This window comes from Paramacrobiotus metropolitanus, unplaced genomic scaffold (assembly GCF_019649055.1).
Source record: "Paramacrobiotus metropolitanus isolate TYO unplaced genomic scaffold, Prichtersi_v1.0 Parri_scaffold0000002, whole genome shotgun sequence".
Taxonomy (NCBI): Eukaryota; Metazoa; Tardigrada; class Eutardigrada; order Parachela; family Macrobiotidae; genus Paramacrobiotus; species Paramacrobiotus metropolitanus.
The window spans coordinates 312727-340606 of NW_026570222.1; the positions used below are offsets into that span (position 1 = coordinate 312727).

At 39.8% G+C, this 27880-nt stretch overlaps 3 protein-coding genes and 1 non-coding gene across 11 annotated transcripts; 3 read left to right on the forward strand and 1 right to left on the reverse strand.

Moving 5' to 3' along the window:
* Positions 1-2902: 2902 nt before the first annotated feature.
* On the reverse strand, positions 2903-13309 carry LOC129590366 (single-minded homolog 2-like). Of its 2 annotated transcripts, none has more exons than XM_055485574.1 (11): positions 12987-13309; positions 11772-11958; positions 6788-6885; positions 6531-6620; positions 6314-6425; positions 6117-6202; positions 5770-5853; positions 5585-5703; positions 5301-5407; positions 5027-5174; positions 2903-4489 (listed from the first exon to the last, which is right to left on the reverse strand). In XM_055485574.1, exons 2-11 carry the CDS (start codon positions 11944-11946, stop codon positions 3220-3222), a joined length of 2289 nt encoding a protein of 762 aa, XP_055341549.1. In that variant the 5' UTR covers positions 11947-11958; positions 12987-13309; the 3' UTR covers positions 2903-3219. The 2 variants fall into 2 exon arrangements, with proteins under 2 accessions (XP_055341549.1, XP_055341540.1); XM_055485565.1 differs by having other exon boundaries at positions 12944-13309.
* Positions 13310-15671: 2362 nt separating this feature from the next.
* On the forward strand, positions 15672-20756 carry LOC129586475 (non-POU domain-containing octamer-binding protein-like). 7 transcript variants are annotated; one of them, XM_055479784.1, is made up of 9 exons: positions 15672-15807; positions 15958-16028; positions 16619-17193; positions 17256-17557; positions 17728-17823; positions 17896-18156; positions 18215-18330; positions 18615-18649; positions 20147-20756. In XM_055479784.1, exons 3-9 carry the CDS (start codon positions 16693-16695, stop codon positions 20444-20446), a joined length of 1611 nt encoding a protein of 536 aa, XP_055335759.1. In that variant the 5' UTR covers positions 15672-15807; positions 15958-16028; positions 16619-16692; the 3' UTR covers positions 20447-20756. The 7 variants fall into 7 exon arrangements, with proteins under 7 accessions (XP_055335759.1, XP_055335721.1, XP_055335752.1 ...); XM_055479746.1 differs by having other exon boundaries at positions 15673-15807; positions 16611-17193; XM_055479777.1 differs by having other exon boundaries at positions 15679-15811.
* Positions 20757-24817: 4061 nt separating this feature from the next.
* Positions 24818-24902, forward strand: Trnam-cau (transfer RNA methionine (anticodon CAU)). Its single transcript is given in 2 exon segments — positions 24818-24854; positions 24867-24902. It is a non-coding gene; the product is annotated as a tRNA-Met (tRNA).
* Positions 24903-25113: 211 nt separating this feature from the next.
* On the forward strand, positions 25114-27878 carry LOC129585586 (HIV Tat-specific factor 1-like). Its single transcript, XM_055478330.1, has 7 exons — positions 25114-25584; positions 25846-26140; positions 26386-26588; positions 26779-26951; positions 27036-27132; positions 27254-27343; positions 27450-27878. The coding sequence occupies exons 1-7, from the start codon at positions 25411-25413 to the stop codon at positions 27666-27668; spliced, it is 1251 nt and encodes a 416-aa protein (XP_055334305.1). The 5' UTR covers positions 25114-25410; the 3' UTR covers positions 27669-27878.
* Positions 27879-27880: the final 2 nt, after the last annotated feature.

A 27880-nucleotide genomic window follows, 5' to 3' on the forward strand; every position in this document is an offset into this window, starting at 1 on the left:
GAACCTGAAGGTCAAGCTCGCCGTGTCTTAAAACCTCAAAGTGCTTATATTGAAAAAAACGCGGGCTCGCTTCGCTCGCCCGCTCGATTAGGAGTAATGCTGGATTCATACTTTTCTGTTTTCTCCAAAACAGTCGAAAAAGTTGAAACAGATGAAAAAGTATAAGAATAAGGAAAACAAATTTCTGTGGGCATTCTCACAGAAAGTATGAACATGCTACATATTTTCGAAACCTATTAATTCGGCATAAATATTTCGTGGTTGAAAACGGGGCGGAGAATTAGGAAAAATGATTTTTGAAGTATGAGAGAAACTGAAAATACCGCACTTGCGCACTTTGACGAAAGCAGAAAAAATGTGTACGCAGTCAACACAAAAAATTGTTTTCAAATGTTTTCTCCGGAAAACAGAAAAGTATGAATCCTGTTACCCTGTATAAGGTATAAGTAGAAACTTCATGTCAGCGTGCATTACTCGTTCTTAAGGTTGATTATGTGCCTACATTTAATTCAGCGCAGTGTTTTTTACGCTACATATTTTTGTATTTTATTATGACGACAGCGAAAACGAAATCGTCCATGTCGTAGGACGAGGCAAGAGAAGTAAAATCAAAGAAATCCCCTCAACGTGCTGTAACATAATGTTATGGCTCGCTCACGTGCTCACATCAGGAAACTTTGTGATGCGTTAAACATGCATGCTGAACAGAACTTTATTTTAATCTATTTATTTTGACATATTTTGATTGTTCCATCACGTGCATATTATGACTTTTTAAGTTTTTAGGTTGTAGAATTTTTGAAAAGACGGGTGAAGCGCGTTCGAGTTCGTTTTTGAAACAGCGCTTCAGCATTGCCGTTGTTCGTGGTAATGCGGCGGCAGTTTTGGGCACTTTGCCGCGTGTTAAACAGTTCAATTAAACGCTAATGATGGTATTGGATGTTTTGGTAGTACCTGATTTTGTAGCAGTAGTGTCTGGTTAATATTGTCATAATTATGAATCGAAATAAAGAAGAGAAAATGATGACCGCCCGATCCAGGGCTTACACAACTCGCACACGTCCTGAATTAATCATCAGACTACCTACGTCTGACCTTTGCTCAAGCCTTTTTTTCAATATCCATACATTTTTAAAGATTGTTGAGCGTGGTAGCAAATCCACGCTCAAGAATCTGAAGTAGAAAGTACTGCTGCAAAATGAAAGGGATTGTGATTTTTTGTCGGCAAGTGATGAAGGACAGTAAAAAGTAATTAAATAAAAAATGGTTTGCGGCACTTTGCGCGCGCTTAGTATAACTGTATAAGCGATACACCCAAAGATCCAAGTACATCGGACGTTTCTTCGCATCGGCAGTGCTGCGCAAGACGAATGGCAGAAATCTATCTAGAAACATTCGAATAAGAGCTTTAATTACCGCCTACGTTAACGTACGAAGGGCGTCTCACAAAAAATTTACCTTGTACTTTAACGTTGAATAATATTTTTTAAAACGTGTTATTAGTAACCGCAGTCGTGGCTCCGGGGTTTCGAAGAATTGTAAGTTTCGGTTGTACTTTGACTTTTGCGACCAAGTTCTGCGAAAGATGCAAATAGTGAGCCAAATATTGCGATCAAAATTAGAAAAATATGTAAAATTATAGTGGTAAAATGCCGCGCTCGAAATCGGAAAATCATAGATATCCACGTGAAGTACTCAAGAAATGCTACTTTACATATATAGGATTACAGTACTCATTGCAATTCATAAGGTCCGAAAATTCTTAACTTTCAAGTTAGCTCACCGGAAGTGATTGTGATTGTGTACCGGTAGTACAGACATTAAAGTTATTACGGTACTGTATTTTTAAAACTTAACGCGAAGCCTATCTTACATCACAATTTCGCAACCATGCGAATTAAAAAAAGTTCCTAAATCATATGCATATTGGTATAATACAAGTACGAAGAGATATCAAACAAGTCCTAAACCTTCTGAAAGCCTGTGCATCATGTGCATGTAGTAGATCTACACTGTTTAAGGTCGCAACGCACGAGTTCATCATACTGTGTCAGAAGGCAATGCCACACGACGCACTTTACGTAGCACTTAGGTAGAACAAAAGCTGACTACCAAATCAGATTCATATGTAAATTAACAGGTGAGAGAAATCTCGTTATTCATCGAGTAAACATGTACCTTTTGTGTATAGGGGTATCCTTACTGAATTGCAAATGTTTGGTGATGACATTTAGTTATCTACATTGTTCGCTAAAGGGATAATGCTACTTAAAAAGTCAGTGACACATTCTATCCAAACATTGCCGACAAGTTTCCTATGCGATCAACATGCCGATCTGTCCGATGTTGATTTTCTCGTTAACCACAAAAAAGTACAAAGCCGAACAGTATTGTTAAATACGCTATATTATTATAGCAATGTTTCGACCCTTTCGCGAATGTATCAGTATTTATGGACACCATATATGCATGATATTATAATATACTTGTAGATGTGTATTATATGTGTATTAAATATTATGCAGTTTTTACCCATGCACAATTAAAAAGTATGCACTTTGTATCTCTAGTATGCCTTTAATAGCAATAGCACGTCGATGTAACCTGTATGCAGGCCTCGATTAAAATTGTGAAATTGGAGATTCTTGGTACAATTTGGTTGATGTCTGAGTATATTGTATAATAATTATACAATAATTATTATTTTGGCAAGTATGCAATTGTCATTCATTTGCATGCAGTTGTACTGCATTCACAAACCCATGGAACGGCAAAGCTATAAGTACTTAGTGCGTATTCCACAATCCACCATACGTGTTATCATTGCCATACGTATTTGATTCAATTTTATCACGGATACGTACGGAAAAGAAAATTATTTTTTATTCAGTTAGGTACATTTACTAGCATCTTTGCTTGGCACACCGGAAAAACACGTTCCTTATCAAAGCAGCAAAGACAGTTTAAAATTCGTGTAAAATAAACTCTGGAGAATTAATGAGTGTGTCGTAAAAGAATACCAAATCAGGAATTTCCAAAATACAACAACATTCACTCCTCCGCAAATACCTACAGAACGGATCCACCACATTTCGAAATTAGTGAATCCTTATGAATAACTACACAAGAGATCCTGAATCATAAGTGTACAGCACTTACGTACGACGTAACGATCAAATTCAAGAGAAACTGCACTACACAATTGCAGTCATTAGAAGTTTAATGAGCAAAACCATTTGTCAGCTGATAGGACTGCAGATAATGGGGATCCACGATGACGCTGGTGTAGGGAACGGGATGCGCCTGGTGATGACTGCCGGTTGTGGCGACCATCGTTGCGCCTTCTCCCGCTGCTGCGGCATCGCAGAAGAAATTCCGAAACTCATAATGGGGCAGAGTGCGCATGGCCGCTGTGCAATTCTCCCCTTTCTTGTTACTGTTGTGCAGCTCCTCTTCCTTTTCATTGCAGCCCAGTTGGTGCCGATTAATTGGAGAGGCGAAGCTGGTTGCGGAAGGAAGATTGTCCAGTGGAGCGCACTCATTGAGCAGCGCTAATGATGATCCGACGGCGGCACCGCAGCCCGGTAGGATATTAATGTGTCCCGCGGATGAGCGAAATACCGGCGCTGACGGCGCCATTCCCGGTGCGCAACCGCTGGAGAAATTGTAATGCTCCGTATGATGAAAAAAACCCGCCACGGGGCTGCTAGAGGCTTTTATGGACAGGGCATCGATCGTCGACGGGATGTCGTTCTCTAATCCCGACGATCCATCCGACGACATGCTCTCACTGCAGCTGGAGTTGGAACTGTATGACTGCCGTGAGAGCGTTTTCATTGGCTCATGCAGATCGAGATGACGATTCAAATGCGCACTGTAACTGATTCCACAAAGAGAGTCAGTTACATAAGCGGAAAGACGCGAATTCTGCTGATCACACTTGACAGCCGGCAGAGTGGTTAGATCGGAACAGGGACTTATACAAAGGTCATCGGCTGTAGTGTTTGTGTTAGATACCGATAATCGCAACGGTTCTAAAGGCGTCAACTTTTTGTCCAGGCTGTAGACCATTTCAGCGCGACTTTTGGCAGCGCTAATATTGTCAAGGGCCAAATAAGGGTTGGTATGGCTGCGCGGCGATGCATTGTTGTCGAGGAGCGGTGAATGCGCCTGTATACTGCAGGGAGCAGCGGAAACGGTGGCATTGTTATACGGTAGTAGTTGGCTGTAGCCGCTGTTCGGTGTGGATGGTGGCGCACCGTTAACGTTAACGTTGGCGGGCGCGTCGTCATAGCCCACGGGAAGGCCGGCCATGTCTTCCAGCTCATTAGGCGGATATGGATAGGGCGAATGTCGATACTTTGTTCCTGTTCTCAATGGTCGGTTGACTCGTGCATGGTTGGCATTGCTCAATGGGTTTGATGGAGCGGAACATCCCGCAAGGTGCATCTGGTCGATGCTTAGGGTCAAACCTTCGTTATTCACATTGCTGCAACACAATGCCGCATTATCGATTAATATATGGATGTATGTCAGGCTTGTCAGCTATACATGTACACTACATGTTATTCGACAAAATAATACAGTATCTCTTATTATGCAGGTTAGGTTAAAATGTCTTTCTGATAGGCCGGCAATGTATTATTTTGTGGTATTTATAGGGTATTGTACGGAAATGGAAATGGCAGACCAAAACGCATAATAATTATTACGAAAAAAAATTATAATAAGCTGATTATTTAGATAACTTACGTTTTTACTATAACCCTTGCTATAACCTTATAACCGAACATTCGACTAAAAGCACCGCCTACAGTACCATACTGCGTTATGCAATAATACGCTAGAGATGCTCGTACAATACACTTCTTAACAATTCTTTTCATAAAATATAAAATGCGTATTTTTTTGCACTCATGTATCGAGATACTTCCTTTGGTTAAACAGATTACCCAACCGTCGGCGAAAGCCGAAAAACAATTAAAGGCTGAATACACGAAAACAAAACGCTGGCAGTGGTACAAACCTTAGTACGTGGTTCAGACTGACAATGCAGTGTGGTCGGGAGGATCGACTGTTATGCACGATAGTAGCGTAGCTCTGCATCCAAATCCATCCACCAGTTTTTGTGAGAAATCGATAATATCGGCTGGTAACCTGGCCTTTATGGACGACTGCCATTATGAAAAGATGCACAATTAAACGAACACATATAAAACCACAAGCAAATATTGACTTCGGCTGTGTTATTAATAAGGGTAAGCGTTTCTTTGGCCGTTTAATCAGCACTATGTACTTACGCTGCCAATGGGCGTGTTGTAGCGGTAGGAGATCGTTAACGTGGACAAATTGATAGATTGTTTTGTCGACTAACTCTGGCGAATCGTAACCGGTTAACGCATTAACCCTGCAAAATGAAGAGCAGCATATTTTCCATTAATGATGCTTATAACAGCCGCGGCCATATTTGTATGTTATAGCGACATCCGTGACGCACACGAGCGCCGAGATGCATCGGCGCTGAGTGGGTTAGATAGTCACGCAGTTGTCGATAAATTTCATAGCCGCTCATTTTCGCCAATACCTCGCTTCCACAAAAATGAGCTTCATGTCAAGACTAGCGCGAAACATAAACATGTTGGAATGCATTTTGATTTCCGTGATGGCACTTGACGGCACTGAATGACCAACTGCAACCAATCCCTGTCAAGAAAAATAGCTATTAACGGAATTATTACAGGCCCAGTAGCGGCGTTTTATTAATCGCACCATATTCTGGTAACATCCGTCAAACGGTGGCATATTATCCATTGTAAAGTGCTTTATCTTCAGATAACCGCTGCAATGAATGGTCTGTAAAGAAGACATTTTAGAACTTGTAAATATTTCCTTTACAAAAGAACTTGTCACACGAGAAAGAAGGAATGAGGACTGCTTGCGAATGACTATACAGCCAGCTGCTAATACACTTTCAGCGGAAGTTGAAATTGTATATTTTGTCATGGATGTCTCAAATGCCAGTGTGTCATACTTTTGTAGTTCAGCATGAATTTCAACAACTGTAATAGTTTTATAAATGTTTATATGTCTTGTCTTGTGCACAGCATTTTTTGTACCTTATATCCTCCAGATGTAAGGCCAGCATTCCGTTTAGCTAGTACACATTTCATGCGGATGAAAAAAGATTTCCCCACCTCGAAATCTGAAAATACTGCATATTAGATAAGGTGTCATAAATATCGATTTGCTCCTAAATATCTTAAACAAGATGTTTTTTGACAGAAATGTATAATCTGTGTGATATTCTCCGTACCTTGACACGGCGAGTTGGCGTAGCTAATTTGGTGCATATTCAAGATTGCTGTCATTTCCTCGTGATCATTCATGTGAATGTACTCGTAAATACTGTTTCCGGTCATTTCAACCTATGGCACAAAGTTATTCGATAAATCTTAATGAATATAATCATGGTTAAAATTTACTCAGCACCGAGATCTTTTTCAGGATTCTGTTACGAATTATTATTCTACCTGTGATAACCCCAAATGCGTCGAGGCAGTCTCTGAAATGTACATAATCTTTCCATCCGGTGCCACAACAAAAATGAAACCATCGAGGGTCTGCAAAAACAGTTCTTGGTAACTTTGGTCACTCAGCTTTTAACTCATATTATAAGCGACATCGATGTAATTATAAACTATTATTTTCCATCCAGCCTAGTGCCTAGTTAGTTCCCGAGTAAATTAGTCGGTCAGTCGAATTGCAGCTGGTCTGTATATGCTCTCACCTGGAGTATTTGGGATCCCAGGTCATTTTTTCCACAGTGGACATCTCGTTTCGTTAAGTACCGGCCTGAGGCTTCTGAGCCCCATGCTTCGCCAAGCCCTACAGATGCAGAAGCTTTAAATCACTCTTGTATTCATCATTACCTAAGTATTTTTCTGTTTCTCACAAGCAAATGGGAAAGACAAACTGCAGCAGTTCCCCATGGTCAGTAGCTCGTTCAATGTAAGTTACGTTGAAACTGACTCTGTTTTGAGCGTTCTAATATTTTTCAACTGACAATTGTGAGTGGAATGCGAGTTGTGGCTATAACCTAATGAACAATTTGTCTGCCTTCTTTCAAACAATATATGTATGCACATTATATGTACATTAACCCACAATAATCTAATAACAAATTATTATAGTTGCATAACATATTAAAGAACACAGCCAGCTCGACAGTTTGTTTATCCTTTCGTATAACCGGATTACAGGAAGGAGAGCGAAATCGATTGTTCTAAATTGGTTCGCGAAGCAATGAATGGGCTCCAGCGAGATCGTAATTATATGACACGCTTCCAACCCAGGGGGTCCTTGTGGTATTTATACCGCCCAGATATCCCGGAACGAGTATCAGTAAGTTGGAATCTAAAAACCGTAAGCGCTTCATACAGCGCATTATATACGGACACAGTGGAACGACAGGTGAGCGCGGGAGCAAAAGCAACTCTTCACGACGTGTACTGTTAGCAGTCTGTTACATACTATAACGGCATAACGGCCGTAACCGGTAAGCTACAGGACGGTCAGGACCCAAAATCGAAGCAAGTCTCGCTCTTGAAAGGTCACGGCGAACAAATCTTCTTGCGTCTAACTGTACTGAGCTCGTTTAATTTAATTTTAGAATAGGTAGCAAAATATTTTTATGGTTTAGTGTAATAAATTACATTCTGCAGTGTTTTCTACTTACAGAATTGTAGTATTTCGTTGCTTTTCTAACCGTTCGCGTCAACAGCGACATATAATTATGTTTGAAAAGGTGCAAGGAAAAATTATTGTGTACAGTTCTTCGTGGTATCCACAGTGCGAATTTTATTATTGACTGTCAATAACTAATTTTTAAATTGATCGCCTCAGAATAACGCCTATAGTCCAGATGATGGTCCAAATTGTGTAACTGTAAATCGTATGCTTACCATTTAAGATAGTACAATATACGGTATTATATACCGCAGGATATATCGGCACGGCACATTGACACAATGCGCAAACTTTCTTACGGTACTGTCAGCAAAAGACCGGTAAAGTAAATTTATGGATGCTTTTATCCTGTTCGAATTCATATGCCGATATTTTGATGCCTGTTATTATATGCTAACTGGATGGAACTAAAATGGCAGCCGTAATATTCATCAAATATTTAAACTATCCCGGCGCGTAAAGCGAATTCTGAAGTCAACGTATTGTGCAAATAAACTGTAATCAATCTCGGGCGTAAAATGGCAGGAGCAACAACGGCGACACGGTGATACTTTACCGGCACAGAAGCCAGATGATTTTAACTCGTGTTGATTCTGAATTCGATCCGACCTGAATGAATAAGATTCGCCAAAGGTGCTATCATCTCTTTAATACAAAATTTACGCTGCTTTCACAACATGCGATATATTTGAATATTTCCGTATTCACCAAGCTGAATTCATTTGTATAACACATTTATACATTTATGGTTTACACTTTACAAGATATTCGTAGCATCTAGCATGTAGTGCATACCACTTAGCTGCCGCCGATATAGGCATACTTATTGCAATGCGGTACGATTCGGTTAAGCTTCCGCGGCCGCTACCATTGTGAATTCTTGCAGTTGTAAATGCCCTTTAAGCATTTCCCCAGCCGCCAAATATCTGCTTCTGCAAATAGCTCTTTTATTCTGGTCTATGCGCTACAGATGACACAATTACTCACTCCGAAGAAAACATTACCCATCTCTATAAAAAATTTAGTAAACGCCCAGTAACTGCAACTAAAATTAAAGAAAGTGAGTGTGAATACCATGATACAACAGTGCGTAAAAGGCAACTAATTTTAATGGAACAAGAGCAGACAGCATTTTGTTAAAATGTGCTATTTTGCATCGAATGCGCACATAACGTTATAAGACACATGCGAATGTACGACGCTAACAACAGTGTCGATCGAACATCTTTGTTTATCGTTAGTGTTTGTCAACATGCAACATTCTCCATGTAATTAGCAAAGGAAAGCTTGCTCTGTATATTAATTTAAGCATCGTCTTTGCATTTAGAAGAAAAGGTCTGGCTTGAGAAACACCAGGAACTACTCGGTTAGGATTTATACGGTATATATCTGGCAGAGTTAACGTACAGTCATACTAATATCACAGAGCGATAGACGACAAATTCAACCAAAACAAGTGCAAGAAAAGGTTAGAACGTATGCAAAAAATATTTAATAGCACAGTACAGCAACAAGAGCAACGAAAGTCTGCCCATGTTACACCGAAACGAACTTTCTGGATGAGTTCGTTTATTGCGTGAGAGCGCCCTCATTCGGAATAATTCGACATAGGAAATTGAGATAGTGATAAACCACTTCACATAAACAACCGTAGGCACCATCGGAACGAATCTTAGTTGTAAATAGTCATTGAATTGTAGACTTCCGAAGCGTCGATTGTTTGTAGCTGTACATATGATACAACCCATGTACAAGTATCTGTACAGACCACAGTATGTACTGCGGAGCACATGTCCATATTCCTCTTCGAATACGGTATATGAGAATATCTTCTCCTGTCGAGATGATATTCTAAATTTTGCTGCTAGGATAACCCAGGCAAACTGTGACAGTGCTAGAGAAAAGTGTTTATCCATGAAAGCCACCCGTAAGGAAGTTTGGTAGCTGGGAATCCGATCTCCGCCAGCATCTTGACCTGCTGGCTGTGGGAAGGGAAATGAAGTTTCCCGCTTTGAGTATGTTAACACTTCACATTAACTATCACGTGTCTATTAAACACACATAACATATGACGACATTACAAACCGGTACAGCGCTCTGTAGCCAAATTATGTTTAAAACGACCACCGGGAATAATTGTCAGCTAGTTGAGAATAAGCCTATTAAAAACAACTACTTCGTCTATCGCGGGGCATGCTGGCTGCTCTATTAAACTGCTTTAATAGAGTCCCTTTTATATGTGCATTAAAATATGCAAAGGTCATCGAATTTGACTGGGATTTAAGAATAGGATAAACTTGATTCCGTATTTTAAAAAATATATAATATACTATGGACGTAGCTGCTTATGCGGCGTGAAAATATTTATGTCTCCTAAATAAATACAACCTGCTAACTAAACGGATATATTTATCAGCTTCTAAAATCTCACTGTTTTCTTTTGTTAAGCTGTTTTTAGTACAGGTCTGTCGTATAAATTAAACTTGTTTCGAATCAAGTAACTGCTGCTGATCATGAGAAGTCTGTGCATGTTGATAACAACCGAATGAACCGATATACAGAGAGTTGCAACTGACCATTACACTATACTACATGACATGCCAATTTGTGTTTTTTTTCCATAAGCTGCTTATCGCACGACTCCTTCTCTGAGCTGTTCTTCAAAAAGTCTATTTATGCGTGTTGTGTTGATCGAAGCGCATCAAGTTACTACCACCAGCTATGTATCTCTTTATGTAATCTCGAGCCGGCATTTTTTATTGAGAAAACAGCAAAGCGCCGTCTTGATAAGATATCATATTATATACTGCAGGTGCAACAAACAGACGGTAGCCTGACATAAAAGCGAATCACCTGCAGCTTGGAAAACCATCTTCATTCGCATCGTTTGTATGCATCAATAAGTTTTTTCGTTACTGATTTGAAAGCAAGCCACTGTATATTTAGTAAAAATAGTGAACGATGCACACGTTAACGGCGCAGAGGTTATGACGTGGTGTATGCCAATGATGTGATCAATAACATTCTAATATAGCCCGCGGAGAGGTAAAGCACACGCTATGCTTAACGAAGCCGTTTGTATGCTAACGAAGCCAATCACAACAGCGTTTTCTTCGTCACCAGATAGGCGAATTAATTAGGTTTAAAATGATCAGAGGATTTTCTGATCCGATTTTCCAAGTGGGTGATGGGCGTGTTTGAATCTTAATTTTTCGTTTCGAAAATACAGACATATCACATACACAATTCGAGGATGCCTTGCTCATAATTCAATTTTCAGTGAGTGCACGTTCAAGGCTTTTAAACTACAAAACACTTTTTTGTTGCGGATGCTGAATAAAACATAAGGAACCTTGCAAATCTGATACAACAATGGTGTGACTACCAGTGATCGGTCCAAGACAAGTAACTAGCACACACTCGTACTGTAATAATTTATTAATCATTCATTCCCTATGGCATGGAATCATCGTCAGTGCTACCAGCAACAGTCTGAAGGAAAACAGCACTTCACTTGCATTTGAATGCGTTTAATATCCAAGCCAAACTTCTAGATATCCGATCATTTTCAGAAAATCTTGTTAAATGAACCACAGTCACCCCACGCCTGAGGCTTACGGGGAATACAGACTAACACATACTTATACGGCGGAAGTGCTATTTAATACGTGAAAAAAACGCGAATCGGTAATACTCGTACATTTTATCACTCCATTTTTAATCATTCTGGAAAGTTTAATATTCTGGCGATTTTTTCAAAGTTATTTTCGTAAATATCTTTTTATAAGAAACGTTTTACGTTACACACATGCTTGTATCTTTAGGTCAACTTTATAATAATTTTACGATTTAAAAAGGTATTAATTAACTTAACTGTTCCTAATCAAAGAAATTTTCTGAGCATAGACTTCGCCGAACACTTTGAACGGCTCAGATAGATATAAAATATTATCAGTTACCGTGTGCTACCGGTTACATTATGGTTAACATGTAAGGCTACAGAGTAGGGTCCTTAAACTCCTTACCATCTGGAAAAACCGTTCGCATTTTCAGATAACTGGTAGCCAATCGAATAACCGACGCTTTATCCAACTGGCTGGTAATGGCCGAAGGCAGCGGCAACAGTTTTCCCAATTCGATAAATTCCGCATTTTCCTTCTCGCGCCGTGTTCTAGCAGCGTTTTTAGATTTTTCCTTCATTTGTCAGCTGGCCTGCAAAAAAATATTAAATGGTCCATGCCGTGTCAGTATTCACGCTAAGGTCATTCTAGCGGAACGTCTTGTTTTTTGGGTGCATTCTTTCGAAAGCGCAGATTTACAATACCAATGACAAAGGTGTGCTGTTACGATGCATTGCACCAAACGATAACGGTACGTAAACTGTTGTAAAAAGTACTTCAACAAGTTTCAGCTAATTATAAAACTGTCAGATTTTATTGCACGTTATTGTTTTAAGTAATGCCTCACTTTGATCTTCACGCCAACATTATTACCGTACAGTAGTGCCTCATAATGATTAAAATAAAGCAACCAAGATGGTGATGATGAACAACACCACAGAGATGTTGCGTATATCACCCAATAAACAAACAAGGTTATTTCAGTCTTGCTCGAGACTGTTTAGAAGTCCGCTTTTCATTGCACTAGTGAGCAGTAATGAGAGATAACAAAAACAAAATCGGAGATATTTGTTGCTGCTTGCTAGGTATTTAGCGACTACTGTCTGCGTTAATTTTCTGCGTAATAATTCGCAACGGACTGCTTCAGTGCTTCGTTAATTAAAGAATGAAGTACTTAGTACAAGTTTGCAGCTGTAAATCAGTGCGGGTGTAACTGATACAGTGTGAACTGAAGTGGTTTATTGACAGCGTACGGCCGAGAAAACACGCACTTATCATTTATGAAACCTGAAAACGATTCAACTATAAAGATGCTTTATTTTTATAGAAGCAAATAATTAACTACACTTAACAGGTGTAAACATGAGCGCCAATCTGCGCGATAGCAAAAATTTTTATATGCCGCAGCGAAAGCTAGGTCCGAAACGCTTCCTAAAAACGCAGCTTTTACATACTGTGCATACCTTACGTGAGTTACGTCCATAATTTACAATCGGCTTCTGTCGTTAGAAGCTCTTTAACACTATAATCGGAGCTCTTTAACATTACAATACTTACAACTTATCGTTTAACTCTACCTGCTTTAATACATAAGGCATTTACGATGATGCAGCTCACTACCGGATGCGAAGTGTGTGTTGTCCTTCCAGGCAGGGTGACAATTATGAGCCGAAAGAAATTACGGAACTCGTCAGCACTATTGTTTGCGCCTTTAAAATTAAATCCAAAATTCCCAGTCAAAAATAGAGCAAAGAGGCGATTGACAATAACTGCGCCAGCCCTTTGGCGACAGGGTCAACAGATTATACATAGCAACAAGTGACGGACACGAAACACTTGCAACTTTTAACAAACATTTTACTGGGGAGAAATATAATAATAATAACGGTTCAGATGTCTTCACTTCACAATAAACGTTCACCTCATTTTCAAATAATGCTATGTATGAATATCATCTCAAAGCATAGAGGAATATGAAAGCAGCCACTGCACACCCTGAAGACAGCAACTTTTCCACACCGAAACCCTGTCGTCATCGATCGTCTAACCAATGAGAGCGCTCGATCGTTAGCCATTACGGTATTACTGTACCTCAATTTTAGCAAACACACAATTCTCGTACGGTATCGTATTTACGTTCTCTTTTAAACTTACTTATTTCCAGACCCGGACCAGACGTAATTTTTATCCTTCTAACAGTTTTCTTTGTCGTGTTTTCAGGGTTCAGTTTAATTTATGATTATGCAGAATAAATTTGGAAATTTACTTTTTATACTGTTGGGAAGAATGCTATTAAACGTCAGCGCTAGCCGGTGCACCGCAGTCTGCACTGCGCTGTGGACTTCCTAGTTTCGGCGACATAATTATAGCATGCTGTAGTTGCTATATCAAAACTATGCATCTCTATATTAAAATACTGTACGTACTATCTTCGTCCAACCGGCGCTTTTACCTCGCAAGAAAGTTATGCAAAACAAAAAAGCGGCTGAGTGAGGGCTTTATGGCTTGTATCGTTGTTAACAAAATGTTCTGTACCCAGTTTTTGATAAGTAAACAAACAGCGATGTTTCAAATAAAAAATAAGCTAGATTTGAATAACTTCTGTTTATTATTTACCTATATGAATATAGGCTAGATACATTATACATACAAGTAAAAAACAATAAAAACAGGGAGAAAATTAAGGAATATAACAATTAAGTACTTACAGTTGTTAGTAATATTAGGTACTGTATTCGGAAAACATGTAGTCTTGCTATTCTGGGGATTTCAATACTGTACTGAACTGACTGTTGTCTTCAGGAAATTAATTCACATTGATAATTGATTGTATCATGCCAGTATCGTCAATGCTGCGACAAAACAATAAAATTGCTGTATATAAATTACACATGAACAATGGAATCGGTCTCTAAATTATACAGCTTTTAGCTAGGTTGTCACATTTTTGTGTGTTCGACATCAATACCGGCAGAAAATTAAAAAGCTTTGTTTAAAATCTGAATATTAGGTTTAATGTAATTCCTAGCAATTATGTATGCGCTTAACAATAAGTTCTATACAGTGTACAACATTCTATATATCGTGCCGATTGAAACTATGTATTAAAATCGTAGCATCGTAACCAGTCTGTCTTATTTGTGGACGAGTAGTGAGTAGCCAGCAATCTCTTAATTTTTGCTTTAGAATGGATATTTTCAACAATAAACAACGGTGGCTGATCTTGAAACATGTTTGAAGTATCAAAAACTGCTAAACCACTGGAAATTACAGCAAAACGATGAAATGTTGATTGCACAAGGAAATTCGATATAACACCTAAACAATATTTCCACTTGACATTCAGTTAATATGGCAAAAGGCTTAATATGCCCACAAAATTTCAGGTGTCAAATCTATACTTCTATTGTACGAATCCGAGGTGTGCAAGCCGCTCGAGATCTGGTACTGCAGTTTGCGTGTGCAACTGCAATATTCACCAGTCACTAGTCAGTATACAAGAAATTTCACAAAATATGATAATTATAGATAATTTTATCTTGAAGAATTCTTCAGGATAAAATATTGGAATTGGTTACCCCCTGCACCCCTTTTGACTATTGTCACCCCCCTTTTAAAAATTAAAGTCAATACCCACAGTTTCGGCTTTTTTGCACTCGCATTCCCGCCGGAAATAATAAGCGAAAAAATCCTGAAGATGCTAAATTATAAGTTCAGAAAACTAGACCGGAAAATTATAAACAACAGATTAAAAGGGGGTGTCGATAGTACGTGCGCGAATATATAGCCTATAGCCAGTTTTAATTTAGATGATTTCTTACCCGAAATAATTGTTGTTTATATATATGGAGTTCATTTTTCAATGTTCACTATATCACATGTGTTTTTAATCACCATTACTCGTAGAAAACGTCGCCAAAAAAGATGGATTCAAACAATCATTGCACTTCCTGAACTTCCTTCATCATCAAAAGTTTAAAGAATACAGTTCCGGTATGTACGTATTGTACGTCCAAGTTGAAGTACAGTACTAATGTTTGAAGACAGACATTTATCATATAACTATAACTGTAAATTTATAATTATGTAACACGCACCTATTATTATGCATCTATTGGAGAGTAGGCAGTGGGCACTGCCCAGTGCCTACACGAATACTCAGTTTTGACAATAAAAATTTTCATCATCAGTAGTACGTACGTTAATGTTTAAAGCGACACCCATCAAGCACATATATAGTGCGGAGTTAACCCTTCTGCCTCGAGTGATGTCGTTCACCCACATGCATGGTGTGCCACTGCAGCATCTCTGGTTCCATCCTACCGTGGAAAAGCAAGATTGGGAATTATTTTATTGAGCATTTATTTTTGTTACCAAGATCAATTTTGGAACTTTGTTTTCGTGCGTTTCTCAAGTTACTTACTTGTCGACTTGGTTTAAAGTAGGTACGGATTTAAAGGTTGAAACTGTTAGTAAGTAAAAAGTATTTAGTTCATCGAGTTCTCTGTTATCCGTGATCGAATTTTATCAAGCAGTGAGCAGTCATCCTCTCGTTGTTCGCTCGTCGAATTATTCAGTGTTCTTCGATTAGGGACTCAGCCACAAAGGCATCGTTTTCACGACGTTTTGCCAAACCTGGTGAACGAATTTGGCGGAGGACAGGTATTATTTGTTTTTGTTTATCAGTTTATGCCTTTATGGATTGAATTTGTACATAGTATGTAATGGGCTGTTTGAAGGAGCTAGGATTTGATAGGGCCGTTAATCTTTATGTGTCCGTGTCGCCTCAGTCTGACGCGTGTGAGTGTCAGTCAGCACTAACTCTAATAAGACTATAAGAGTAACCAGTCATTCAGCATTTAAATTACCAAATTATATTACTTAATTTTATGATAAAAATATTCGTAGTTATTAATGCGGGTTTTTGTATTGTAATTTGCTTTTTCCGATTAGAAATTTGTTTGAAGTCAATGAAGGGGATCGTTTTTCACATAAATTTCCTAACTGTACAGTCTTTACTTTTCGCGTATGATATCTTTGATCTTGGTTCTTTTGATTTTTATCTTTAATTAATTTTTCTTTATAAATTTTATTTGTTATAAAGTATTTGGTGTACCTATTTATTAATTTATATGTCTAAAGCTAATTAACAGTAAGTAACAAGTTGTAGTAGGTTAAGGTACCTTTAGATTTGTATACCGTAGCCCGTGAAAAAATTGACGTAAGAGACTGGATGTCGAACAGGATCGTAGGTCTTTTGCTGCTGCGAACAGCGAACTAAACCTGAGGAATCCATTCAGTCCCTGTCAGACTTAACAGCGCTGAAATGGACACCGAAGCGAAAGCCGCGGATAATCCATCGATGAACGCTCCTTCCGGCAGCCCAGCGAAGGTTGACTCGCTGCAGCGATCATCGCTGGGGCCAAGTCCGTCCAGCGCCGAACCCTTCCAAAACAAATCACCCGCTGCTTCCACTCCTGGCAATCCTGCAATCCATTCCGGAAGTCCCCAGCGGCCCTTTCCGGGGATGCAGCAGGCCAACGGGAAAGGAGGTGGTGGTTTCAATCGCAAACACGGTCGGCACCGAGGAGGCAAGGATCGCGTCCAGAATAACAGTAACAGCAACAATCCTGGCTTTGGCGAACCTCATCCACCACGAAATCGAGACCACGATGAGGAAATCAAATTTGGTAATCGTGCACGTTTGTTTGTGGGGAATCTCAGCAATGATACAACTGAAGATGACATTCGCAAATTGTTCGAAAAATTTGGCCCCCAGCCTGACGTGTATATGGACAAAGTGAAACTGTTTGCTTTCGTCCGCATGGTAAGAGCTGGTTTTTGTTAAAAATAATTTTCTGTAATCTTCTGAATCGTCTCTTTCAACAGGAAACTCGAAGCCATGCAGAACAGGCCAAGCAGAACATTGACGGGACAAACTTTAAAGGCAGAGTGCTTCGAGTTCGTTTCGCAACCCACAGCGCTGGAATTCGTGTGAAGAATCTGAGTCAAAATGTATCAAATGAGCTTCTGCGACGAGCCTTCGAAAGATTTGGCGAAGTTGAACAGGCGGTAGCGGCCGTCGATGAACGAGGCAGACCGACGGGTGACGGCGTCGTCTACTTTTCCAGAAAGAACATCGCTCAGAATGCTTACAAGCACGTATCCGATGGAGTGTTCCTTTTGGGAGCGTAAGTGATTTTTGTACTGTATGTTATTTGTTATACTTCATATTGACAAGTGGTTATTAAATTGATAATTACAACTTCTGCGATGGCAATGCTAGAAATTCCAGCAATTACAACACAATTACTGCATTGTCTAAAATGTCCGCTGTCTGAAAAATTGATTTCTCGACCAGTTCTCCTCGACCCTTGTATGTGGAGATGTTGGAGCAGAAAGATCTGGAAGATGGGTTGCCGGAAGTGCATGTGGCCTCTCGTCCCACTTACCAGCAGTAAGTTTGGAACTTACAACAATGAATGCAGCCTTTAATACTTTCGAAAATGTGACTCATTTAATGCTGCAGAGAGACTGAACAACCACCGCGCTTTGCAAAACAAGGCTCTCTGGAATTTGAGTTCGGCATGCGATGGAAAAAGCTGTTTGAAAATCATCAAAAGAAGCTGGACGAGTTGGAAAAACTTTTCCAGGATGCGTCGGCTACACTGGAACAAGAAATGGAGACGAGCGTGGTTGACTTGGAGATGAACAAAATCCAAGCGGAGATCCTAGCGCGTGAGATGCAGTTGCGCGAAATGCAGCAGAAGAAGGCACAACATTCCGGACGGTTTGTAACTTGTTTAATGTTGGTGGGTTACGTGACAGACTCTTGGTTTTTTTTACAGAGGAATGGGTCAAGCTCCACCAAACGCCCTGCTGCAGAGTCATCAGTCCATGATGTCAATGGGTGCTCCTATGCCACCTCCAGGATTTGGTACAGCTCTTCCAGCGCCGGGTTTAGGTTGGTTTAATAAGGAATGGTTTTGATTTTCTTGATTATTGTGGCCAGTGTTTCGGAAACTCGCTCTCCTTTCATGATACGAGCTGAAACTGAAATTTAGAGTGTTATAGACAATCGGGCAAGATTACTTGGACAGTTTCACGTTGTGCGCTAATATTATAGGCTGCAGGGTTCTGCTTACGGTCCAAGTAATTGCTGCGATCTATAAGTTTTACTGCTGGTCGATTGGATTAGTGAGCACAATTGACTTTAACAGCGCGGCATTAATAGTCATTTTTCATCAGGAGCATCTACTTCATCGCCAGGAGATGAATATATGGTAAGTGTAACGGAAAGTTTTATGTGCGTGGATACTTAACGATGACATTCATTCTGAAGTGAAACGTATTTGTTCGTTATGATTTTGATATAAATGGAACATCATCATGGTGCTTATTTCGGTGCCAGTCCCGACACCTATTGTTACGAGGTCGTTCAGATACTGCGTCTAGCTTGGCTTCTCTCTTATATATAGTTAGAATTTGAGATGACTGGAATCACCGCCGCTCAGTGTTTTTTCGGCGGGGTATTAGTTTTCTTTAGGCTGGGTATTTTACAAATCGAAGTGAGAGCCATTTAGAAAAGTTAACGGCATAGGATTTCGACCTTTCAAGAACGAATGCCGTCAAATTTAAGTCTTTCGCTTCATGGTCAAGTGAAGATTCAGTTGGTGGTATTATAATCTTGGAGCCTTCTGTGTATAAGTAGTATTAATGCATCCGAGTTGTTTCGCCACTTTATTCTGGTGTATATGTGCTGCTTGAGCGTAAAGATTATTTCCGCTTGACCTTTCGACGCACCAGGCTGAAATTCTGGATTTCGTATGCATGGTATATCATTGTTTGTATTGGCTCATCTTGGAATGGGCTACTCGTAATCTTGGATCGGCATATAGAAATCCATCGCCGTATTTTTGATCTGATTCATATTGAAGCTGGTGTATGTGTACTTCGGATTTGCAGAGAACGACATTACTTATTACATGTTTGAAGTTTTAAGCTAGTCAGAAATCGCGAGTAGACTTCTGTGTATGGTGTTAATTGATAGTAAAGCAAAAGGATGCAACTGCTGCTTCCATTCGGGATCGTGAAACTGGCGCAGTATCTGGATGACCTCTGTCTGAGTGAATGACTGGATTTTATTCACACTTTTATACCGAAAAGTGTCTTGGGTGGGGCGAGGAAGGTGCGCCAGATTCGTGGGTTTTAATTTGCTGTATTATTACCGCTTTTGCGTTTGGAAAATTTAAACGTTCTCACTTTTTCAAAATTAATATGGAGTAGGCATCACGGATTGAAATTGTCGGGTTTAATATCAGTAATGATTCGGAGATATTTTGAGTTTGCACTCCGATCTTGCACGATTTTAATTACACTAACCGGCAGCTGTTGTGATTTATGTTTTGAAATGTGACAAAAATAAATTCTCATTGCTGAGGTCGTTTTTCTTAGCGGGTACCTGGCTTTGCGGATCCGGCGGTAAGAAACGTGGTTGTTTATTGTGCTGATTAATAAACGTGAGGCTCTCACATTGGCTTATGTACGATCATTTTGCGTTGATATCCATATTCCATTGGGAATGATAGATCAAAGTGTTGGGGTTTCAAGACTGTAGCGGTCTGGCGTGCCTTCCTTCTCAGATCACAGATGCATGTTTGCACTGTGCTGACAAAATTGCAGTTGTTAGTATCTATTGGAGCCTGTTTTGGGTTTAGGACATAAACGGAGGAAGGAATATATGAATTGTTGTATTTATTAGTCTTGTTGTTTTTTATCAGGACCACTCTCCGCATATGGCACAAGGTGCTCATATGATGATGCATCCACAAGGCGATAACATGCCTGGTGGACACGGTGGTATGCAGGGTCGTGCTGCTCCACCGCACTTTGGTATGCCGCTACCCGGAGGTCCTCCGGGCTTTATGCCGGCTCCTCCTCGGTACGGTTTTAGACAACCACACCCGCAAGACTCATTTGATATGGGTATTGGGCAGCAGAGGCTAGGCAACCGGAATTTTGATAATAAGCAGCGAGGTGGCCAGCACTACGGCGGTGGGCAGAAGCGCCCGCGTAACTGAGTACTTCATCAGTGTCCTTTGCCTACTTATTCTGCCGTTATAATATGCTTCTCACGCTGTGTATAGTTTGTGTTTTACTTACTTTTATCAAACGATTGCATTGTTTTTTGGTTTTACCAAGTAATACGCCATTTCAGCCATTTTTAATTACTTTCCATTGGCAATTTTCCATCGAGCAGTAGCGTTCCGTATCTTCATTTGAAACTATCGATATGAATTATGCCTCTAAGCTAGGCTTGTTGTTAGCAGACTAAGTACTTTCTGGCACTTACGCTTTTGATGTTTTAATTCAATATATCCTTTGCGTATACCTGCACGTGAGTCTGGGCTCACGGTTATTGCGCTGATCCAAAAATAGTTCGGAATGGTTCGTGGCAAACAGGCAAACAGTCCAGAGAGAAGTAAAAGAAGCAAAATTTTTCGTGAAATATCGCTGCCGTCTTGTTTAGACTGTTTGTTCAGAGGTTTATGAATTTCGAGACAAGACACTCATCTCTTCTAGTGAAACACTTAATTAAGAGTGTTTTTGGAGGCTTGTGGCTACTCAGATGATCTTTTAAGTCCTTCGGTAAAAAGAAAATATGATATATGCAGAAATTCGGAAACTGCGCCATGGGAGTTTGTATTTCGATGCATGGATGATGGAAGTGTGTAATTCTGTCATGGCTGCACGAAAAGGGCGCACCCTACTTGTTATGGACCCGTTACGTTGATGCGATAATGCATGTATTGGTTTTTTTATGGTGTAACTAATGGGTAAAGTGCACTTGCTTTGGCTTGCCATTTGCGGGCATTGAATGGCCGTAGCGTAGCAGGATTAGATGATGAGCCTAGATTACATCTGGGATTAGCGCAGTTTTTAGTTATTTTCAGCTGGGTAGCATCAAATTTATAAATTGTCAGTGTCACACAACATAATTGCACTGTAAAGTGTAAACGCATGTAATAGGAAAAACCGTCCGCTGCTATATATTACGACCGCCGCAAATTTCTCTGGCCAAATTTTGTGGGGCCGTGTATTTGTAGGGGGACGATTCTGTGGAACTGTGCATTCTGTCTACCAAACACATGTTGTTGCACCTACTCTAGAGAAGAAACTAGGAAGTAGTGTCTCCATGCCGAATAAACGTTTTCACTTCCTACATACGCTCTTCCCTCAGACTCAGAGATAACTGTCTTTAACATCAGACGCATGTGATAATATGTCGGCAACAATGGCACATTAAAACGTTTTTGTGATTAACTAGAATGACGATTTCATCCTGATTAGTTTTCTGATTTTTTTAATTTGATTAGGCAGTGGTAATGCTGGTGGCAATTTCAGAAAGGTCGCGCATTTTTCTAAAAGTCAGCATTCCCGTTAAACATTCCCGTTAGACATTTATTTCGCATTCTGGTCGGCCATTTAGTGTTTCGGCGATCGCTTCAACGAGGAGACGGCAAGAATGTCTGATAGGCTTTGCCCGTGGCTTCCGTACATATCCCTAGAAACCGTCCGGTTAAAATCTTGCATCTCGGCAAAATTGTTTGATTACGAACATGCACCGGGAAAACCGTCCGGCTGCAGGTCCAGTTGGCAGTACAGAAAGCGAAAAAAACTTGAATTGCACAATTTATGGTGGACGTACTTAAACGTCGTATGGACCGTCGGATGGGTTTGCCGGTTACGAACACATGATTGGATACAGTAACAGTTTCCACCTCCACCCACCATTTAACTTAAAATTGCCGACGAACAATCAGAAGTTTCTGCAACATGCGGACCGCGGTGACCGAAAAATAAACTTCTAAAAGTAGGTACTTGGCACGCTTGATTACACAAAAAATTTAGCAATGCGATAGTATGGTGATAGTAATGTGGAACCGAACAGTTAGAGTTTGGGTTAGAATAGTATGTAAGGTACTGTAATAGAAGGTACGTGGCCATTATGTTACTTCCGGATCTGTTGTTTCCTCTGCTAACAACTTCTACAAGCCCTTTATAAAAGCTCTTAGCGTACCCGTAAAATGAACTGGATTTACTCTACTTAAAACGCAAAATCGGCAGTTAAGAAAAGATTAATGCCATTTCACATTTCTGCATCTTACTTACTGTGCTCATTTCACTGTGGATAAATTTTACGATTTTCACAAATTAGTGGAACGTGGTAACTGGTGAGTACAAAACAACATCTGCTACTAGTAATTAATGGTTTTACTGCAATAATAAGTAATTATTGTTAGAAAAATCATAGCGCAAGTGTAATTAAGTACTCAAAAAAAGTAGGTACTTACTTTTTAGTTATCGGTTAGTACAGAAAAATAAGTATAAAGGCACAGTGTACATTTATACTTGACTGTTGCTGATTCTTGATGCTGATTCTTGATGCACTGTTGCTGATTCTTGATGCACTGTTGCTGATTCTTGACTAGTGAACGAAAGGGATCCCGTGCTGACGGTGTCGTTCCTAGTTCCTCCGTGATTGGTGTTTCGGATTTTATTAATTTTTTTATAAATGTTTCGGATTTTATTAATCGTTTAAAACTTTTTTGTTGTGTTACTGACCGTGAGTGCTTCCAAGTTTTTGGAGCACTTTTGCATGCTCTTACAATGTATGCTCTTACAGTATTATATTGTAAATCCGGCCAGGAGCAGGTCAAAATTCCACATATGCATGTCAGATTACAGTATATAAATTTACAGTATATACGATCACTACGATCCAATTCCAAATGGTACATTAGCGTGAGTTTGAGGACCGTCGGGCATGGTCGGTGTAGTACCTACCGGTTAATTTGCGAATAAAGCTGTAAACAGTGTGCTGCATAGAATTAAGTATTGTATAAAGAACAGATTCTGATGTGCATATGTTCCTGCTGCTTACTGCACCTCTGTGTGGGTTTTTCTACAGTAGTAACTGCGGTACTGATGGGCAGGATAGTCGTGCTGGCTTCGGGCCTTCGGCATGGAACGACGTGACCTTTGGCGGTGTAGTTGGAAAACTGATACATTTTCAATCTTAAATGCATCTGCTAAAACGAATCTCATCAATTCAGCTTATCACTGCTTGCGTAACACAGCAAAAATTGAAAATATGTCATGGGGCAGCTAAATTTTAAGAAATATCCAGCTTGATTTGTACATGGAATTCGTTTCCGAAATCTTTGGAGATGATCGAACCTTGCCACATTGAGTGAGACCTGCTGGACTAAACAGATTTTAGGCATTTAAACTTAAAAAACCCAAACACCTTTAAACTCATACGAAACGTAAACCAAAGATTAAAAGCTGAATTTTGTTGATATTATAAAGTCTTAAATTATGCGCTTCTAAAAATGCTTACAAGTTAATGAGGGGAAGGGGACGAACACACCAATTTTGATATCCGAAAGTCACACTATAGGCAATTCTGTACGTTGGTGTGCAATTTTGGGGTACTTCTTAGTGACGGTCGTCCTCCTTTTCTTTGATGTTTGTTTCTGTACGTTACGTTTACTCAATCAAATCAAATTCACTTATGGAATCCTATAGTACAAAGATTAAGTATACAAAGAAGATTTACTAAACCGGAAGATTTACTTGTATGTATGCAGCAGTTTACGATGCCTGATAGGCTGATACCCATTGCCTGATACCCATGAGTCTGCAAGCCTAACTAGTAAGGAAACGTCCAACCAATGGATTTTTCGGTGGATACCATAATTTGTCAGACTTCATCAGCTTTCCAAGAATATTTCCCACCATAAGCTGTGTTTATTGAAGTACCAGCTTTTGATGGGAATAGTTTTTGGTGATTTGATTGTACGCACTTCTCTTCGGGCTGGCCGGCCGTCCGGGATTTCACCGAAATGAATATCTCACGGAAAGTTTCAAATCTGGATGTACTGTACATCTGCGGCAGCGAAATGGGATATCAACAGTTTATCAACTTCGACATGGTTAGGTATTAGTATTACTGTACCAGTGTATATTTAGAAAATTTACACTAAATTTTTACTAATTTAATTTTTATAAAATTTGCCCTCTCTGATTACACTGGTATTACTGTACATAATACATATACATACGTCTTCGTAATCGATATCGATCCTTGCATTTTGGCCTTTCCTATTTTCCATATCGCCATAACGCTGATGTTATTGCCAGCAAAATGATGAAAGATTGTAAGCTGTAAAAGCAATATCCCTGATTTGTTTTCTGATGTACCTATTCGGTGTTATTTGAAATAATGCATAAATTTCGGTAATGAAATCTGCAATTTTTTGGCTCACACCAGTGACAAAGTAATGAGTATGTACTGTACTGGCACTTGATGCCAGTGAAACCAACAAAGCCGTGCAGACTTCCGTTGTAACAGATGCTACGACTAGTAAATGCTTGGGTAATAACCAGCCCGGTTGGCTCAGTCGGTAGAGCGCAGGTCTCATAATACGATGAGTTATCCTGAGGTCGTGAGTTCGATCCTCACATCGGGCAACTTTTTATTTTTTTGTCTTGATTTGTTTTTTGCACAGTTTAAACATGACTCCTGCAAAATTTCGTGTTCCTGGAATTTCTGGCGCGAATCAGTGTTAGTAGGATCCATTATTAATTTCTACGATCAGATTTTTGACGACGGCTTGCGCGAAACTGTTGAGGTGGTTGGCGCATTCGTATGTTCAAAACTAAGCTACCACCCCTAGGTGGCGGTGAGACACTATCATCATGCGTCGTGCTTTCGAGGCAGTTAAAATTCTCGTCGAGTAAGGCCAAAGCAACTTGCTGTTCGTTGTTGAAATTTCGATCAAAATATTTGGAAAATTGCTGCTCAAGATTTTTATACTTTTGACGTTTTTGGGAAAATCTTCATATCGTGAACATTGGGAGCAACTTCATGTCGTGATACGTGCGATGAACTGATGGGCACACTTTAGTGGCGGACGGACAGCCTGGTATTAATTTTGAATTAGTGGGTATTATCGCATGCGATATGTCGTAATGCCTAATGGATCCCGATTTCGAGTATCAGCTTAGCTGTCAAGCCGAGGAAAGTCGCAAAGCTGGTCCTGATGCACAACATGTTGCGGAGTCCTTAACTGAGGCATCAGGAATATACCGGGATCCCAATGATGGAACCGTCTATGAATGGGATCACGTACGAAAAGCCTGGTTCCCGAAGGTCTGTGTGTCAAACACTGCTAATACTGTACAGATGCGTACCGATTTTTAATTTTCTTAAAACGCTGGGTTTTTGACTCGCTTGGTTTCTGAAAATAAAATATATTCCAATTTTCGCATAATCATGTAATAAAAGTATCATTACTATCCTAATGCGAGAGAGTAAGCGTATTAAATTTTCTGCTATCGGTGCATGTCTGCATAATATTAACTGCGATAAAAGTGTCAACAATACATTAATACTTCTGTTAATTTTTTATAGATTGATACCGACTTCATTGCCATGTACCAAGCTTCCTACGGTGTGCCACCCAACTCTTCCGCGGACGCTGTTAAGAGCGATACATGCGCAGATCCTTCTCGAACACTGACCAATGCGCCCCATCCGGTCGGCACATCCTACGACGATGACGACGATTTTGAGGGAATGGCCAGGCCACATCCATCCAAATTATCCAGTCGGAAGCGCAAACCCGAGCCGGAAGATACCTCCGAATTTGTTACCGTTAAAAAAGCAGCAGCAGAAGAGAAACGGCGAAAAAACCAGGAATCCGCAGGTCAGATTGCACTGGGTACTAAGAATTAGAAGCGTTTCATTGAAGGCTTTTCAGATTTCAAAATGCAGCTTTCAGCATCGCTTTTTCTTACTAGCGTATGCTTTCGTCTTTTTTAGCGCTTATTACTAATTTAAGGTTTTTATCGCCAGTTTTATAACATCCAGTATTGCTGAAGGTGATTTGTTACAAGTTTGCGATGAAATCACGAAAGCGATTTTATGTTTCTTTGCAATTTGTTTTTGCAGCATGGTTTGATATTTCCGATGAACACAACCGAAACGTTTATATCAGTAACTTGCCGGAGGACAGCACGGAAGAAGAACTTCTGGAAATAATGTCGAAATGTGGTATTGTTATGATGGATCCACGAACTAATCGACCCAAACTTAAACTTTACAAAGACAGCGAAGGCCGTGTTAAAGGCGATGCTCTATGCACATACCTCAAAGTGAGTGTTTTACGCTGCTGAAAGGCAGTTTGTTATGTTTTACTAAGAGGTATTTTTAAAGGTTTTGTTTGTAAAGAACAAAGTTGCGACTTGTGAGTAGATCTGGAAATAATTTTGTTTTGCCAGGAGACGTGCTTGTTCTTAAGTTTGCGCTTTCTGTAAATGAGTAGTTAATTGGCGTGTGTTGTAGATAGAATCCATTCCTTTAGCTCTGCAAATATTAGACGGGTACCGTTTCAAGAAAAAGGACATCAAGGTGGAGCGTGCCAAGTTCAATCTAAAGGGCGAATATAATCCTGAAATCGCCAAGCGTCAGAAATTAAAGAGGGAGGAAAAGAAACGATTACAGAAAAGCGAATCCAAGTAAGTCGTGTGGAGACCTGACAGTGACGTAAGTAGTTAACGACAAATGCCATTCTGCAGGGTCGGTTTTGCTTTTTATTGCAGACTTTTAGATTGGAGACCAGACAAATTGGCTGGGACTCGGCCTAAAAATGAAAAAGTAGTTCTTATCAAAAACATGTTTGATCCCAAAGAATTTGAGGTGAGTTGCATATTTGATACCTCATATATGCTTAGACTGTAATTAGTGAAACGTATGCTTTTTCTGAGTTTTTTTGTGGTTTTGCCTAAAGTGCAATGAATTACCTTTTTTAACGTTCCAGAAAGATCCCGCGCTTATTTTGGAGTTCAAGAAAGATCTGCAACTTGAATGCACCAATTTTGGTGAAGTGAAGAAAGTGAACATTTATGATGTAAGTAAAATGCAAGACTGCCTAACTAGCTTGAAAGAGGTTGAAATCTGGGCACAGTTTAGCATTTTAGCGATATTGTTGATGATAATTTTGTTAATTATTTCAGCATCATCCGGATGGCATAGCCACGGTGGGCTTTGCGGAATTTGAGCAAGCCGATGCATGTCTTGCCCGCATGAATGGCCGATGGTTTGCAGGACGGCAGTTGTCAGCGGAACTATGGGATGGTAAAAATAAATACAAAGTGGAGGAAACCGAGGAGGAAAAGCAGAAACGGCTGGGCCAGTGGGAGAGATTTCTTGATGGAACTCATGCGGAGTCGTAAAGCGTTATCTCTGCCAGTTTCTTCACGCTTTCTTACGTTCAGTGTTTGGTTTGAACTATAGGCGTTGGGCGCTGAGAATTTCTTGTACTGCATAAATTAATTATTCTAATGGTTGTGATCTTTTTTCAGTTGCTTTTATTACCGATAGATAACAGTGAGTCGAAGCAGATAGTGAATTGATGTTTAAAGAAATCGAACGGGGATACTGAAGG

What these genes read in the sequence shown, in the direction of transcription:
- LOC129590366 (XM_055485574.1), bottom strand. Translation starts at nt 11,946, where the DNA reads ATGAAGGAAAAATCTAAAAACGCTGCTAGAACACGGCGCGAGAAGGAA. An exon ending in CGCCAACTCGCCGTGTCAAG is followed by an intron (nt 6,203 to 6,313) that starts GTACGGAGAATA and finishes CAGTATTTTCAG; the next exon opens with ATTTCGAGGTGGGGAAATCT. An exon ending in ACAACACGCCCATTGGCAGC is followed by an intron (nt 5,175 to 5,300) that starts GTAAGTACATAG and finishes TCATAATGGCAG; the next exon opens with TCGTCCATAAAGGCCAGGTT.
- LOC129586475 (XM_055479784.1), top strand. Translation starts at nt 16,693, where the DNA reads ATGGACACCGAAGCGAAAGCCGCGGATAATCCATCGATGAACGCTCCT. An exon ending in TCTCGTCCCACTTACCAGCA is followed by an intron (nt 17,824 to 17,895) that starts GTAAGTTTGGAA and finishes TTAATGCTGCAG; the next exon opens with AGAGACTGAACAACCACCGC. An exon ending in AAGGCACAACATTCCGGACG is followed by an intron (nt 18,157 to 18,214) that starts GTTTGTAACTTG and finishes TTTTTTTTACAG; the next exon opens with AGGAATGGGTCAAGCTCCAC.
- LOC129585586 (XM_055478330.1), top strand. Translation starts at nt 25,411, where the DNA reads ATGGATCCCGATTTCGAGTATCAGCTTAGCTGTCAAGCCGAGGAAAGT. An exon ending in GAAAAGCCTGGTTCCCGAAG is followed by an intron (nt 25,585 to 25,845) that starts GTCTGTGTGTCA and finishes AATTTTTTATAG; the next exon opens with ATTGATACCGACTTCATTGC. An exon ending in TTGATCCCAAAGAATTTGAG is followed by an intron (nt 27,133 to 27,253) that starts GTGAGTTGCATA and finishes TTAACGTTCCAG; the next exon opens with AAAGATCCCGCGCTTATTTT.